The 15,355-nt window shown below is 46.3% G+C and overlaps 7 protein-coding genes across 10 annotated transcripts; 4 read left to right on the top strand and 3 right to left on the bottom strand.

Moving 5' to 3' along the window:
- Positions 1–673: 673 nt before the first annotated feature.
- LOC6599839 (queuine tRNA-ribosyltransferase accessory subunit 2) lies at positions 674–2,067 on the top strand. The gene is made up of 2 exons (XM_002024822.2): positions 674–1,762; positions 1,828–2,067. The coding sequence occupies exons 1-2, from the start codon at positions 702–704 to the stop codon at positions 2,018–2,020; spliced, it is 1,254 nt and encodes a 417-aa protein (XP_002024858.1). The 5' UTR covers positions 674–701; the 3' UTR covers positions 2,021–2,067.
- Positions 2,030–3,399, bottom strand: LOC6599840 (GDP-D-glucose phosphorylase 1). The gene is made up of 3 exons (XM_002024823.2): positions 3,046–3,399; positions 2,287–2,989; positions 2,030–2,225 (listed from the first exon to the last, which is right to left on the bottom strand). The coding sequence occupies exons 1-3, from the start codon at positions 3,250–3,252 to the stop codon at positions 2,074–2,076; spliced, it is 1,062 nt and encodes a 353-aa protein (XP_002024859.1). The 5' UTR covers positions 3,253–3,399; the 3' UTR covers positions 2,030–2,073.
- Positions 3,400–3,608: 209 nt separating this feature from the next.
- LOC6599773 (SAC3 domain-containing protein 1) lies at positions 3,609–5,114 on the top strand. Its single transcript, XM_026991538.1, has 4 exons — positions 3,609–3,718; positions 3,770–3,943; positions 4,006–4,542; positions 4,607–5,114. Exons 1-4 carry the CDS (start codon positions 3,627–3,629, stop codon positions 4,974–4,976), a joined length of 1,173 nt encoding a protein of 390 aa, XP_026847339.1. The 5' UTR covers positions 3,609–3,626; the 3' UTR covers positions 4,977–5,114.
- A 190-nt stretch (positions 5,115–5,304) lies between these two features.
- LOC6599774 (polycomb protein PHO) lies at positions 5,305–8,389 on the top strand. Its single transcript, XM_002024825.2, has 2 exons — positions 5,305–5,629; positions 5,695–8,389. The coding sequence occupies exon 2, from the start codon at positions 5,801–5,803 to the stop codon at positions 7,922–7,924; it is 2,124 nt and encodes a 707-aa protein (XP_002024861.1). The 5' UTR covers positions 5,305–5,629; positions 5,695–5,800; the 3' UTR covers positions 7,925–8,389.
- A 427-nt stretch (positions 8,390–8,816) lies between these two features.
- LOC113566332 lies at positions 8,817–9,710 on the bottom strand. Its single transcript, XM_026991542.1, has 3 exons — positions 9,617–9,710; positions 9,468–9,513; positions 8,817–9,343 (listed from the first exon to the last, which is right to left on the bottom strand). Exons 1-3 carry the CDS (start codon positions 9,671–9,673, stop codon positions 9,198–9,200), a joined length of 249 nt encoding a protein of 82 aa, XP_026847343.1. The 5' UTR covers positions 9,674–9,710; the 3' UTR covers positions 8,817–9,197.
- Positions 9,711–10,360: 650 nt separating this feature from the next.
- On the top strand, positions 10,361–11,124 carry LOC6599776. Of its 2 annotated transcripts, XM_026991532.1 has the most exons (2): positions 10,361–10,828; positions 10,918–11,069. In XM_026991532.1, the coding sequence occupies exons 1-2, from the start codon at positions 10,367–10,369 to the stop codon at positions 11,005–11,007; spliced, it is 552 nt and encodes a 183-aa protein (XP_026847333.1). In that variant the 5' UTR covers positions 10,361–10,366; the 3' UTR covers positions 11,008–11,069. The 2 variants fall into 2 exon arrangements, with proteins under 2 accessions (XP_026847333.1, XP_002024863.1); XM_002024827.2 differs by having other exon boundaries at positions 10,361–11,124.
- Positions 11,125–11,222: 98 nt separating this feature from the next.
- LOC6599775 (TOM1-like protein 2) lies at positions 11,223–15,094 on the bottom strand. 3 transcript variants are annotated; one of them, XM_026991530.1, is made up of 6 exons: positions 14,944–15,094; positions 13,350–13,801; positions 12,550–13,286; positions 12,345–12,486; positions 12,068–12,118; positions 11,223–11,857 (listed from the first exon to the last, which is right to left on the bottom strand). In XM_026991530.1, exons 1-6 carry the CDS (start codon positions 15,008–15,010, stop codon positions 11,648–11,650), a joined length of 1,659 nt encoding a protein of 552 aa, XP_026847331.1. In that variant the 5' UTR covers positions 15,011–15,094; the 3' UTR covers positions 11,223–11,647. The 3 variants fall into 3 exon arrangements, with proteins under 3 accessions (XP_026847331.1, XP_026847330.1, XP_026847332.1); XM_026991529.1 differs by having other exon boundaries at positions 12,336–12,486; positions 14,944–15,093; XM_026991531.1 differs by lacking the exon at positions 12,068–12,118 and having other exon boundaries at positions 12,336–12,486.
- Positions 15,095–15,355: the final 261 nt, after the last annotated feature.

The raw sequence follows: 15,355 nt of genomic DNA, 5'->3' as shown, positions 1-15,355 counted from the left end.
ATTATTTTACTGTATTTATTCCTTGCTGCGGTTATATTAGTTAATTTGAAAAACTGCGGGCTTGTTTTTGTATTGGGAGACGAATATTATATATTTAAAGAGATTTTTGTCATCTCCGGCAGCAATGAATGCTGAAACTAATCAGTCTTGGTTTAAAAGCTATCTCAACGAAATATATATTACGATGTATATACAGTCATTTAATCAAATGCATGAATATATAAAAAAATTTGAATCTGTGAAAAATACATTCTTAATTACGTTTCAAAGAAGCTTGGAAAACAGAATTTTAACATTAAGTACAAGAAATAGGGTATACAAATGTCCATACTCCGTAAATATGTTGTTGATCTGTAGCAAATATGTAGTTACCGTGTAGTTGCCATGTAAAAAATGGCATATTTTTGTGACCCTTCTTTGTTTAAACCTAATTTTATAAACAATCTTATAAAAAGGAGTCTTTTTACTGTGCCAATATGGTAGAAAATCAATTAATAAATCGGATAAAAATATGTGTTTAGCGCTGAGGGTTCTAGTTAGTTTGTAACATTAGACCGAACAGCAAAATTTGAGGAATCGAATTTGCATCGGTCTGAGGGTCAGACGGAATAAATAAGACCGCGATAAGTCGTGCGTATATTTGATCGATAAATCCAAATGGAATTTTATTCTAAAGATATTCCAAATAGAGGGGAACCGGCATGAAATTCGTGATAGAGAGCCTCACCAAGAACAGTGGTCGTCTGGGCCGGCTGCACATAAAGGATGGAGCACCAGGGCAGCGGACACCGCTGCTTATGCAGACAACAAAAGGCGGCAGCATTCCGTATTTGTCCGCCGACGTTTTTGAGAGCCATGTGACGGAGACGCCACAGCTGTTGGAGCTGACCCTGTCGACTATCGACCATATGTCGGAGGCACTGGCCCAGTTTAACAGTGCAGATAGGGGACTGAGTGATTACATTGGATTTCCAGGACATTTGAATGTGCTGCTCCTACGGGATCCTTGCGAGACGACGCCGGCGGGTGGCAACGACCGGGACATACAGCCGCTGTTCACGCGCCGTGGCAAGGAGTCGCTTTCGCCCAAGCGATACATGGAAATGGTGGCTAGCCTCAGGCCAGACATCTACCAGGGGCTCTGCGATGCCGACACCAATGCAGAGAGCGCCAAGAAACGCGTTCAGAAATCCGTGGATCGCACCGAGAAGTTCATGCACTACATTTACGAGCACAAGAGCAAAGTGGACTCTACCCTGCTGGCCCCCATTGTGGGCGGCTACAACACCTTTGCGCGGACGCAGTCCATCAAACATGCCCTCGAACAGCCATCAGGCAGCTATGGCGGCTACGTCTTCGAGGGATTCCACACGAATGGCTTGTCTGCAACCATACTGGACGCTTCCAAGCTGCTGCCCATTGTCGAGCATTGTGTTGGGCAGCTGGAGGAGGAAAAGCCGCGAATGGTTCCGGGTGCCTATACACCTTTGACCACGCTGGAGCTTATCGGCCTGGGCATGGATCTGTTCGACACTTCCTACGCCTATTGTGCCGCAGTCAACTTTAAGGCCTTGACGTTTACCTTTGTCCAGGATGAAGTCGTGCACGTCCCCTTTCTTGACATCACGGACGATGCTATAAAGGAGGATTTCTCGCCTCTGCTAAAAAATTGCGTCTGCCTAAGCTGTCAGAAGCACACGCGTGCCTACGTCCATCATCTGTACAAGACCAACGAGCTGCTGGGCCCCATTCTACTGATGGTGTAAGTGAAATCTAGAATTCTTTATTCGATGGCAAGGCCAATGATTACTCTCTTACCTTTTACAGCCACAATCTGCATCACTACATGGCCTTCTTTGAGGCGATAAGGGAGAGCATAGCCAGGGATGGCCTGCCGCAGCTGACGGAGCTAGTAAGGCGGCAGAACGGGGACTCCCAGGTAGATTATAGCATCGCACCGAACCGGAAAGTGATTAGCAAAGCAACGATGGGCAAAGGATTCGCCGCAGCTGCCGTGTGATTTAGCAGATTTAGTGTAAATAAATAGCCTCTTGGCCTTTATGTGTATTCTTTTTACAACGTTAAAGGCTGATCCCAAATCGACTGATCTTCTCCGTCCACTATCTGCTTCATTCGAGTGTATAACGCCTGCGGGGCTGTGCCGGTGACCTCACGAATTCTTTTTATAACCAGCGGTTCTGTGAGATTATCCAATTTTTCTGAATCTGCCGATGGAAAAATGCACTGTACTAATAGTTTTTGATGGATTACAATATGGGAACTTACTTCCCACGGGAATGTATCCAGCCAATTCACAGAATCCCACATTAAAGTCAGCCAAATCCTTGTTGACACAGTAGTGGGATCGCGCAAAGACAAATACTTGCACACTGCCCCGCTTGCCAGGTCGTCGATCCTGGGTAATGAACAGATTGTGGGGTATATTCTGTCCACACATCCAATTGGCAAGCTTTTGCAGGTTGTTAACCTTCTCCTGCACCTCGACCTCGTCGTCATTGGCCTCGAAGACCACACAGATCGCCTCGGTAGGCATCGACTGGCTCAAACGATACACATACCCACCGGCCAGCTCTTGCAGTTCCACGTTGTTTATGTACAGATCTCTGGGCAGGTACAGCAGGTGGAAGTGCAGGTGATTCACGGAGGCCAAAGCCCCAGGACTGTTGTAGCCCATGCGAATGTCACTGTCGTCTAGTCCCCGCATGAAGCTGATGCAAAATTTCAGCGAATGAGCAGTGATTTTTTGCACCAGATTGTTCTTCACGTCGGGACAGACGACAGTGTGGAACCTAGTAAGGGGGCTCCTGTTGATTATCATCTGGACGTCGGTATTGTCAACGTCGTCGATGGTCAACATCACCTCCAGGGCGTCGACCTTGTTGAAGTTGAACTGCTTTGGCTTGAACGTGGGATTGAGGTTCTCAATGGTCTGAGGGATGCGGCGCTTCAGTGTGCGATCTGGATTGAGCTATATCAAGGGACGATGTAACTGAATTTTTTGTTTATTTGTGGGCTTCCACTTACCTCGGTGTAGAACTGGTACTTTCCCGGCAGTACACGACTTTGGCGGGTCTTCTCCAGTTGGTACGCGAAGAGGCCGGGTATCTCGTGCAGCTGCTCCCATCTCACCTTGAGTGAATTTAGGTAGTGTGGTGCTTTTGCCTCCAGGGTGGTAACGTACTTTTCCTTGCTTTGGGTCCGTTTCTTTTTCGGCTTTTCCTCACTCGCCATGGCCACTTTCCAAGCAACGGAGCGCGCAACAACAAATACTGGCAGGGTTACCAAGCTCTTCCAAGAATTCCGCCTCTGGACTAATTCTGTGGCCGTAGCTTGTTTAAAGCGAGCACTAAGAAGTTTCCAAGCATCGCAATAGTATTGTGTTAATTTTCGAAAGGTACGCGCGTACATAGTGTGTGAATTTGGAGAGAAATTAATATTTATTTACATATTAGATTTTGTTTCTTGTCTCTGACAATTGTATCCCAGTCAGCTGTTTATAAAGTTATCGGCATTCTAGTTTCGATTTGTTGATTTTAATCCTATTTTCTTTTAAGATTTTAAATTAAGAAAACAGGTCTTAATAATTTTATAATAAATTTAAAGTAATGAGGAGCCCCTTAGAAAAGTGTGATTTCCTACAAATGGCCAAGATCCAAGGCACCTGTAATGAATTCTGCCCCAATGCCGAGATAAAAATGTAAGTTCTAGGTTCCAATAGGTTAATATTAACTATTCATGTTGCTCCCAGGCGGGTGCGCGAGAGAATGCTTCACTTTTTTGAGCTCAAGAATGGACAAAAAAACGTGCCCGGGATCCTGGTCAAAGAATTCACCCGCTCTGCCGCTGACGTCAAAATGCCCAAGGGCGAGGATATGCGCACGATGGAATGTTTGACTCGGACTGTTGAGTATCTCCTAAAAGAGTAAGTATTTTGGATTTTAACATAAGGATAAGCCTGTCCTGTTGCTCACCTGCCCCTTGCAGAATTGTAATGGATAACCGAATGCCCTACCGCATGGCATATGATTTCATTTTCGATCGCCTGCGTGCCGTGCGCCGCGAGATTGTCATCCAGATGTTTGATGCCCAACAGACTGCAAAGCTCCTGGAGCCAATTGTGATGTTTCTGGCCTACAGCAGATACCGTCTGTGTGACGAACCAATTGAACTGTTCGATGCAAAGATATGCGACCAACATCTCCAGGATTGTCTTACTGGAGTGCTCCGCTGCTATAAGACTCTTGACGAAGATGAATCGAAAAGCCGTCATACAATTCGTGATATTCAACGACGGTGTTTCATCGAGTCTGTGTATCAAGTGTTCAATTTGGGCTGCCCGGAATCCATGGAGCGGGCCCTTACCCTGCCGGACCATGTTCGCCAGGATCCAACGTTTAAGATCTGCTTTCAGATGAGCCTTTTCTATCATCAAGGGAATCTTTACCGCGTCCTAATGGGATTGCCCAAACTGCCCCACATACTCTGTGCCTTGGCCGCCACGAAGTTACAGACGATGAGACGGTAATGTAAAATATGAGTGCTTTTCTTTAGATGCTGACGTTTTTCCTTTCATCTCTACTTCTAGACGGGTTCTTCAAATGTTTACGCATGCCTATAACAAGCAGTTCGATGTCCCGGGCTCTTACTTGTTGCGTGTGATGCTAATCGACTCGCCAACGCATTTGAAACAGCAGTGCGGGCATTACGGCCTGGAAGTAAGCAAGGAGTTCGAGCGCGTGCCGGTGCTTTGTAGCAGGTCAATTGTGCAGACACCCAGCCAAACAAAAGTGCTGCATATACCCGGAGCTGGCAGTGTCCCCAAGGCGGTGCGATTTAATAAGTCTGATTTTATAAACTCTGCTGAGACAATTAAGGAGCAGCATGAACCGTTCGTTGATTCCAAACTAAAACTAGTTTATTTGCCAGAAGTTTTACTTCTTAAAAAATTTGTTTGAGCGCATAGTGGGTCTGGGTCTGATCTACTATACTTACTATAAAATGATTTTATAAGTTTATTTTGAAATGTGGATTTAAATTAGTGTGGCAGCCCTGCCAATAGAATACATCGTTATCGATAGTCAGAATGCAAATATTCATAATGAATAAATAAAGTATTTTTCCATGGACTGATTGATTCTATTCTATAAAAAAAATTCGCGAAGCAAATATAAACCTACCGGCAGAGTGCATCATCTATACTATTTTCTATATATTTTCGACTTTGAATATGTGCACAGGCGCATATACACAAAATACACAAACAGCGCACAGGGTTGCATTCGAGGGTGTCGGACCGCTGTCTACCAACACCAACAAAAAGTGTACGCAAGAGAAAGTTTTTGGAAAATACAATTCCGCCATATTTACCGGCAAAATTCAAAATATTTACATTGTTGCCAAACAATTGAGCCAGCCGGATCCTATTTGTGCAATAATTAAGTGCCAGGCAACAGCGTGGAGGTCGTGAAGAGCAACAAAGCCAAGCGACGTCTGCTGCTGCCGTCGCGCAGCCCCACGCAGCACTAATGACAATAGGGAAGTCGTAGAGGAGGGAAAATACAAATACCGACAAAAAGAAGCCCAGCCAGCCTGCTACGCAATCGAACGGGTATGTTTTTTATATTCTACGAATAGACACTAGAAAATTGCGAAGTACTAATTGCCAATTCGCAGTGGCCACCAAACCGCGCACACACAGACGCGCGCCAACACACACGCACCGCACCGTGCAATATATACACACACACAGAAGGCCCAAGAAAGACGGAACAGAACAACGATGACAAGTCATCATCACAGCGTCGGCGTCGGTGGCGGCAACTTTCAGCCCCAACTCCAACTGCAGCATCAGCACCAGCTCCGGGCTCCCATTGTGAAGAATCTTTCGTTAGCAGCGGCGGCAGTGCCCCTGCCAATGACCTCATCCTCCTCGTCTGGCCACAGCACGAATGCATCGTCGTTGTATTTCACACAGGTCTTGCAGCAGCCCCCAAATGCTATAGTCGATCACGAACCGTACACCAGCGTGCTGCAGCCTGCGGGCGGCGGCAGCGAGAGCTTCCTCATCGAGGAGATTATCGACGACTATGAGGATGAGACGAATATTGTTGTGGACACCGGAGAGTTCTTCATCTCGGGCGATGTCTACGAATACTACCCGGCGGTTGATCGTCTGGGTAGGTTTACCTCAGGGGCCGTAGCCGAGGCAGATGCCGTGCCACCGCCAATTATAATGCAGCAGACCAGCGAGGATGAGGACTATATTGATGAGGACGCTATGCGAATGTCGTCCTCCTGCGATGGCGACGAGGAGGATGTGGACGAGGATTTGGACGTAGTACCGGCCATGACGAATGCCTTTGAAATAGCCTCGGAAGTGTTGACCACCCTCGAGGCCACCAACATCAAGGAGGAGCAGCTGGAGAGCGACTTTTACATGAAAACCGCGGAGGATTCAAACAGCTCCAATGCCCAGGACTTTAAGGACCTAAAGCTCTTTGGCAACAGCAGTCGAGTGGAGCGCAGGGCAAACGCCGCCACAAAGCGCTGGAAACAGACCAAGGTCCCCATTCGCATCACCCAGGATGAGTTCAACGTAACGCTCTGGTCGTCCCTCAACTCTGAGGACGAGGAAGAGGAGGAGGAGGACCTGGACGATCCGCACGTGTCGGTGGTCCACCCCGTGGTGTCCTCATCTACCAGCACTGAAGCCTCCTCCTCCAATATGCCAAAGCTCATAATCGATGAGCACATAATCAGCAACAACATGCACCACGATGTCCTCAGCGATGGCATCGGCAACGAATACGTTATCCTGCCGGATCCCTTTAGCGCATCTGCGGTGACGGATGTGGAAGAGGTTGTCAATGCATTTATGGGCGATGTCAAGGGCGAGGAGGACAGCCAGCCGCTGAGCGAGCAGTTCATCTACGCGGATAATCATCTGGATGAGGCATACGGCTCAATTGAACTCATCGAGAACATGCCGCACAACGTGGAGTTGATACCAGCTCCAGCTGCAGCCCCACCACCTCAGGCGATGACAGGCAGCGCGAAGACACACCGTTGCCCAACAGCAGCCCAACTGTCGCTCCCGAAGCTGGTGCTACAGAACAGCAGTACCAATGTGCGGCTGAAAAGCACCACAGGTGCCCAGGCCAAGGCGGCAAAAAGGCAAATAAGCAGCGCGTCTGTTCCTGCAGTAGGATTAAATGCGGCGCCGCCGCCGTTGGTGGCTACCAGCAATTTGGCGCGCCCGCGAGCCACCACCGTGACCAAAACAGCAGCCAGTCTGGCCAACCAAGTCGCCGCCGCCAGCAATCAGACGGCTGCCGTTGCCGGGGCCGCTGCCGAGGAGGACGAGGAGCCAAAGTTTCGGTGCACCCATCGCGGCTGCAATAAGGAGTTCAGGAATCACTCAGCCATGCGGAAGCATATGCATACGCACGGTCCACGCGGGCACGTGTGCAATGTTTGCGGCAAGAGTTTCGTGGAGAGCTCCAAACTAAAGCGCCACCAGCTGGTTCACACTGGCGAGAAGCCATTCGAGTGCACTTTTGAGGGTTGCGGAAAACGTTTCTCTCTCGACTTCAATCTGCGCACCCATGTCAGGATACACACTGGGGATCGACCCTACCATTGTCCCATCGACGGCTGCTCCAAGTGCTTTGCTCAGTCGACGAACCTCAAGTCGCACATGCTGACGCACACGAAGCCCAAGCGCAAGTGGCCAAGGGCACCGCAGGTCAACAGCAAGTCGTCGTCGCCGCAGGTCAACAACAAGTCGCCGTTGCTGGCACGGTACGGGCGTTTGGAATTCGGCGAGGATCCTCGACTGGTGTACGTGGAGCAGAACGAGGAAATGGGATCGGTGCTGCTGGATGGTACGTCACCCACGTCCTAACTATCAGTGACCGTCAATGTGTCCCTGAATAGAACCGTGGCCTGAGTGAGAAGACTGGCCCCAGTCCTGGGCACTCTACAAGTCGAGTCGCGAGCAGGAGTGTATTATCTGGCTAGATAACTGGCGGATAGCAAGCCAACCAACCCGATTGTACAGTTAGTTATACAGAGCAGGGCCATTAATCTATGGCGGAGTTTAATATTGTAATCTACGAAACGGAGAGCCTGTGGAGCGTGTGACGACCGCATGCTGCTCCTTTGCAAACTCTAAGTAAGTTTTTTTTCTTAAATTGAATATGTAGTAAGTTTAAAGCCAGGCCAATGCATGGATGGAGATAAATAGAGGATCGATCGCTCAGTCGACAGTTCGGCTCTGTTCGGCAGTTTAGATTGTAAGAATAATTGTAATAGTCCCAAGTCCCAAAAATCCACCACAAAATAGCTATCACTATCACTATCACTATAACTATACTATATATATATATATATGTATATATATATATATATAACTTTTACTACCATCTGCATCCGAATGCATTTGGCATTTCTGATTTGGATATATTCGTGTGCAGTCTCCACTCGAATAACAAAACACTGCACCCCCAAACTTTTCTATACACACAACGCCCCAATCCTACAATATTTAATACGCATAAACCCCCCCATAGGCTATCTACATATATATTTTTGTAATGAATTGTAACATTTAGGGCATTGAACTGCAAAGTAACGTTTAAAGTACGGATAAATAGAAGCAGCAGAATAATTTTTTTAGCGCGTAAACGTAATTAAAAAAATGGAAAACACTTCAATTCGATTGTACAAGTTAACCAAGTCGGCATAAACAAGGGAGTACCTCTTTCAAAATTATACAAATAAAAACACGAAAAGAATTCAAAAGTAAAGGCCCATTATATTCATCATATTCAGATTTATTCCCTAACTATTATTTCGCATCCAACACTCGAGCGCGTAAGGATTACGGAGTACGTATAAACTAAGGCTACCTTAAACAGTGATGGGCTGCCAGTGGCTGCCATTCAGGCTGCAGATCCACAAACGATTAACATATACAGGAACTCCACCTTATCCGGCTGGGTTGTGATGTGATTGATGTGTAAGCAAACGCCTTGTGGAGTGCATGTGGATGTGAATGTGGATTAGATAAAGCTGGCGCGTGGAGAGGCACGGCACAATTACAGATACGCAGATATTCAATTATTGGAAAACCAGAAGTAAACACACGGTGTGACTCAGTGGTGGCTCCGCTTCAGTTATATGACCTTGACACCTTGTCCTTGATGCGCGCCGGGTAAGATATCCGCAATAAGTGTGTTGGGTGAGATTAGTCCGGCCAGAGAGAGCAGCACCGAATAGTTGAAGTACCAGAATACGCAGAAGAGCACCATAAAGAGCACGTCTGTGAATGAGAGCAATAATTGAGAAGGCGTCGGTCGTGATAAGCCTGAAAATTCGCACTAAATGTGTGACGAATTGGACAATTCCTTGGCTAATAAAGAGAGATTCTTTGTCCCAATACTTACGTATCGTTACACGTTCCCATTTCTCCACCATATATAGCTCAGTAACCTGAGGAAATTAAAAAACATGAAGCCAATTAACGACACGAAAGATACCGACAACCAATTAGCTCTTGGAATACGCTTCTTGAATACACAATGCCCATACACACCATGAGGTAACGGAACCACCAGTAGCTGGCAAACTCCACAACATTGTCAAGAATCATGTTGTCCTTTCGATCAATTCAAACAATAAAACGTAAACTAGAAGCGGAAAAATTAGCGCGTTTTAAGTGGTTGAATTTAATTTCTCCCCCTGACTTTATACAGAAAGAGAGAATTTTCAGTGATGTGCAGTACTTGAATCAGAGTGCTGGAAAAGTCATACAAGCATCAGCTGTTCAGTGTTGCCATTTTAGTTTATTTTAAGCTAGATTTTTCTTATTTTCAAATTAAATAGCTTTAAAACTTATAGCTTGAAATCTAGCTTATTTAAAATTTCATTTAATAATTATGTTCATGAAACATATTGCGTCCAATGCAAGCATGACACAAACTAGAAAAGGTATTTTTTGTTAGAAAGTCCTCAAAAACAGAGGAGCAAAAGGCTGCAGCACTTTGTACATTGCTGTTCACTCGGCCATAGCATAGTGAAGTGGATAAAATCATGCCGTTAATTTAAAAAATTCAAAAATAAGTATGAATAAAATACACTTAGCCATTACGTTTATGTGTTTTTATGGTTATCTTGTTTTTAAGCTTTTTTTAATTTTTAGCTTATTCTACTTATTTTTTCTTCAATCTAGCTTATGGTGACTCTCAAACTCTGGCAACACTGCAGCTGTTTGGTAGCGAACAGTAAAAGAATTGTTTACAAAACATTGTGAAACAAGATTAGAATAATAATAGTAAAACAAATAATGACATGTTTCGTTGTTAAGCTGCTTCAACGCACCCAACTGTCCCACAGCCAAGTGGATGTAAAGCCCTTCATCTACGCCCGCTGCAACTGGCTGGACGACGAGGCCGAGTTCCACTTCCTGTCCACATTCAACAACCAAAATTATCGGGGCAGTCTGAAATATACGGAAATACGCAGTGCCGCCAATGATCTCGACCTGGAGTACGAGGCATTCCTTGCCGAATGCAAGAAAGCCCTCACCACGCACATGGGATTGACCGGTTTCGACTACGAGATATCCCAAGAGGACGAGCAGCCACAGGCCTTCAAACTGTACAAATGCGCCGGCTACGAGACGCTATACCTGGATATTCCGCTCAAGAAGGTGTCCAACTGCTATCAGCTGCTGGATGGAGCCATTGATCTGGGCCAGCAGCAGGCAACGCCGGCTCCTTCCCCAGATATTGAGCAGAAAACAAAGGTTATGCTCGAAGAGTACGAGAAATACGTGACGGCATCCAAACAAAAAGAGACGGAAATGCTGAAAAAGTTCATTCTACTTATAAATAGCAAAAAGGCACACATCAGAGATCTGAAGAGGCAGCTGGAGGAGCGACCAGAAAGGCATTCCAAGCAGAGAAAAATCATCTCCGACAGTGAGGACACCGACAAAGATGAGGAGGAGTTTGGTGCGGCCACGCAAGCAATGAATATCGAAAACGACTCGTAGCGTGCTCCTATAGTACTAGCAACACCCCCCGCAACGATACATCTTACATTGAGTCCGTGCTTGAATTGTATTTCTCTTCTTGCTTGTTTCGTTTTGTCTTAGTTCTTTTCTTTTCGATTGTTTTGATTTTGTAAAATAAATTAGCTTTATAATGTATGTATATGTATATATGTATAAATAAACAACAAATAGACTTTAAACATAATACATTAAATTACCAGCAAATATATGCAATAGACGTGTGTGTGGTGTGGCTTACAATTAGACCAACAGAAGATCTTTTTGGAATAAGTTACAATATATGCATATGTAGTTCTCGTTGCAGTTGTTGGAATTTCCACAGAAAATAAAGTAATTCAAGTCGTTAATAAACAAAATACAAATACCATTTAAAATACAAAAAAACGGAAAGCCTGGTACATAATCGTGTGTGTGTTAATATGTATATGCGCTATCATATAGACGTTATGTATATAAGACGATAATGTTTAGGTTTAGGGTGTGGGTAACATTTGAAAGAGTAAACAATTACGAGCTGATGGTGTAGTGGAGGATCCGGCCGGTGATCACTCAGAGTGCAAGCAGATCCTCATCGGCGCCAGGTTTCTTTGGTGTCTTTCGTAAGCTGTCGCCTCCAGATCCTGTCGTGTTCGTATTCGTGGCACTGGCGGCAGAATTCGATGCATTGATCGTTGGAAGATTTTCAGCGGCAGCGGCGCGTTCCTCAAGGAATTTGTCAAACTCTGAGCTGGTCAGCTCCTCGATCCCATCGACGTCCTTCTGTGGTGGGTGGAAGCAGAAAACGCTCATTAATCATGATCAATGATCCACACAAATGGGGTAAAGGATGTGAAAGAAGCAGAAAAAACAAAATTAATTGATGTAAAACGAAGAACCAAGGACGAATATGTGCGTGTGTGTGTCTGTGTGTAAGATGAGCTTAGAAAAAGGACTAGATGCAAAGTATTTTTGTTTTTTGTTGCTACTTACTGAGCTGCCCAACCACGCCTCCATTTCATCGATCTCATTCTCTTTCGTCGACTGTTTGGGCGCGCCACACAGAATAAACACAGAAGAAACCCAAAAAGGGGAAACGAACGAAGGAACCAAACAAAATTTGCATAAAACCAAGAAACAAAACAAATGTTCGAAATTTGTAATCAATAAATGAATGGCCAAACGAGGATTAAAGATTTAAAGTAAGGAAACAGATCGAACGCCATTAGTTAGATCGCTTGCCGGCGGCGTAATTACTCACTTTACTTACCACCGGCGGTTCGCCGGCTGCCCGTAGTGGTTGCTGCTGTGGCTGTTGCTGCTTCTTTGGTTGTTTGTAGGGCGAGGCCACGCCACCGACACTGCCGGCAGCCGCGTCCACCGAGGGAATATCGCGCAGCAAGTCCGTTTTGCTAAGCAAAAGACCGCGTTTTAGGTAGGTGATACGCAAACAGGTGCACACTGCAACTACTCACTGGTTTCCATCGGTGCGCGATTGCGCCAGCATATCGAACTCGTCGGCAGCTCCTCTGGGGGCTGCCGCAGCTCCGCTTCCAGCCGCCAGACTGAGCTGGCCAAAGCTCTGGGGTATCTGCTGCAGTTGCTGCTCCTCGCTGCTCTCAATCAAATCGATTAACAGCTGGTCGCTTTGCGGGGTATTGCTGACGGCAGCAGCAGCTGTGGCAGAGGGCGGCGGGGGAAGCGAGGCCACAACTGCACCCGTTCCTGGGGTCACGCCAGGCAGACCCATGGCAGCGCCCAGCACTGCCGAGGGCGAGGTGACGACAGCCCCTCCACCCAGTCCCTGGGAGCGGGTCTTCTCGTAGCGCTGATGGCGCAAGAACAAGTTGTTAAGCTCGTCGTTGATGCGCAGAAACTCGGCAGTCAGCTCGTCGTCTTGGACGCGTCCGATCAGATCCACAATGCGCGACTGCATCTCCTTGCAGGTGGAGGTGAGCTCGTTGAGCAGGGCATAGTCGTCGGGGGTTTCCTGGCCGGGCTTCAGGACGCTCAGCATTTCGCTCAGGATGGACATGTTGTTGGTGACTATTTCCAGCTCTGATCGCAGCTTTGCCCCCTGTTCTGGTGTCAAATGCAATGGACCGGTACTGGGTGGAGCAGCGGCGGCTGCAGCGGTCACGGCTGCCACATGCTGCGGCGACACTGTATGAGCAGCCATCAGCTGTGGATGAGGATGAACCTCCGGCACACTCTAAAATGTGGAACGGGAAAGAGCGGTCATAAAGAGACTAAAATGGCTAGTGGAAGAACTCACCCTCTGCGGCGTATAGATGGGCGCCATGGCATCCAAGTCAGCAACTGGAAACTCGATGCCCTTGTTCTTCAGCTCCATGTACATCTGTGTGACCCCATTGAGGTCTGGCTGGTTTTTGAAGGCATCCGCCCATATCTGTATGAGGCTAAGGACCTTCTTCTGCATGGCAGCTGGCGGATCGTTCTTTGGCCCAATCAGCTTTACCAATTCGTTGATAAAATCCTTTTGTGCCACCAGAACATGGAATGCCTTGCCGCAGTTTTTCACGCACGTCTCCAGCACGGTCAGTGTGAACATAACCACCTGATTGTTCTTGCCGGCGTTCTGTGAGAGTCGCTTCCGGATGGCGCGCATGGCATCACGGGCCGTGTCCGAGGATTCGTTGATCATATCGCAGATTTCCATATTGGCGGCCCAATTTTCCGAGGCAAGGTTTGCATCGGTGGCAGCCTCTGTAGGGTAGAGTGTGGGGTTTTAAAAACAATTATAGTTTATTTGTAAGTAGAATGGAATACACATTTTATTATTATTAATACAAATTAATTCAGGCGAGAGAGTGAGGTCTCTCTCTCTCTCTCTCTCTCTTATTTTTTGTTTTAAATTATATTTTGAGTGCAATGACTTTATTTCAGACCAACGCATACGCAAACGCAAATACAGGTGGGTTTCAGCGCATTCCCATAAGGCAAACCGCAAAACAAAAACAAAAACGCTCAATATATGTATGAAAATATGAAGCAACAAAAGCGCACAGCACCATTGCACAGTCATGCTGTTTGTTTGTTTGTTTGTTTGTTTGCCTGCCTGTGTGAGCGTAGCGGGCAAATGGAAATGACTGCGAAAATGTGAAGCAAAGGGAAAAATGAAACCAATTAACACATCTATTTTATGTAACTATGGAAGCCGAAAAGGCAAACGCAAAAACCCAAAAAGGTAGGATGACTAATTGCAATTACTTTGGAGAGGAAGGCAGAGGGCTAGGTGGGGCGAACGAAGCATCAATAACAACGCAGGGAAATGCGTTGCCTATGCCAATAATTATTCTGTGTAATAATCGCAAGCAACAAATTGCCATACTGCTATCTGTCGCACCTGTCAATGGCCCTCTTTTGATGACAAACACCCTTCCACCCATCTCTACTCGGCTCTACTCACTTTCGCCCCCCTCCCAGCTAATCTTATCAAGAAATTTCGCCATTGCCACTGGGGTTTCGGTTTGGGGTGCATGGTGGGGTGATAGCCGCCTTTACCATAGTAATAGTGAGGCAATAACAAATCAGTTTTCGTTGCTTTGTTGTTCGTGCGAACCCCAAGAAATTGACGCAGAAAAGGCTAAAAGAAAGTTGTGAAAATTCAATTTTCCAGTGCCTCAGTTTCGCTCTGACACTGCCTCATCTGATATGCTATGTTGATGATTGGGCGGCCTAGGGAACGCTGGTAAATGCGCAAATGTACCCACATATGTACTTTTTTGAGTGGAAAATGTTACGATTTAATCATATACACACCCCCACATCCGGCAGTGCAGCGGGGGAGGGGAGAGCGCAGAGCGGGGGTGGCGCAGCAGCTTTAAAGGTTTTTCTTTTTTACTCACCTATGCGCTGTCCAACTGGAGTGGAGAAAACATTTCCCAGAGCGCCAACGTTGAAGAATGAAGCCATTTTAGTGCGCTCTCTCGCTGCGTATTTGGTTTGGTTTAGTTTTTGCAATGTAACTTAATATTATTTACTGTGTGACACCTGGGTTTTCAGTTTGGTTCGTTGTGTTTTTTGTGTTTACATTTGCTCAATTTATTACATGGAAAATACACGGTAACTACACATTTGCTACATAACGGCAGGAAAAAGTGGGTATGGACAACAGGCAAAACGGCCCAGAAAAAGCAATAAATTTGCCTGTTCTCCATACCTTTCCATAGCCCATTCAATATTGCGACTCATTTTTACGTAGCAAGAGAGAGCAGCAGCGTGACCGTCTCTCCCTCAAATATATACCGTCTCATACCG

This window comes from Drosophila persimilis, unplaced genomic scaffold, assembly GCF_003286085.1.
Source record: "Drosophila persimilis strain 14011-0111.01,24,50 unplaced genomic scaffold, DperRS2 tig00000676-arrow-arrow-pilon, whole genome shotgun sequence".
NCBI lineage: Eukaryota > Metazoa > Arthropoda > Insecta > Diptera > Drosophilidae > Drosophila > Drosophila persimilis.
The sequence above is the reverse complement of the archived record's forward strand: the minus strand, read 5'-3'. Positions and strand labels throughout refer to the sequence as shown.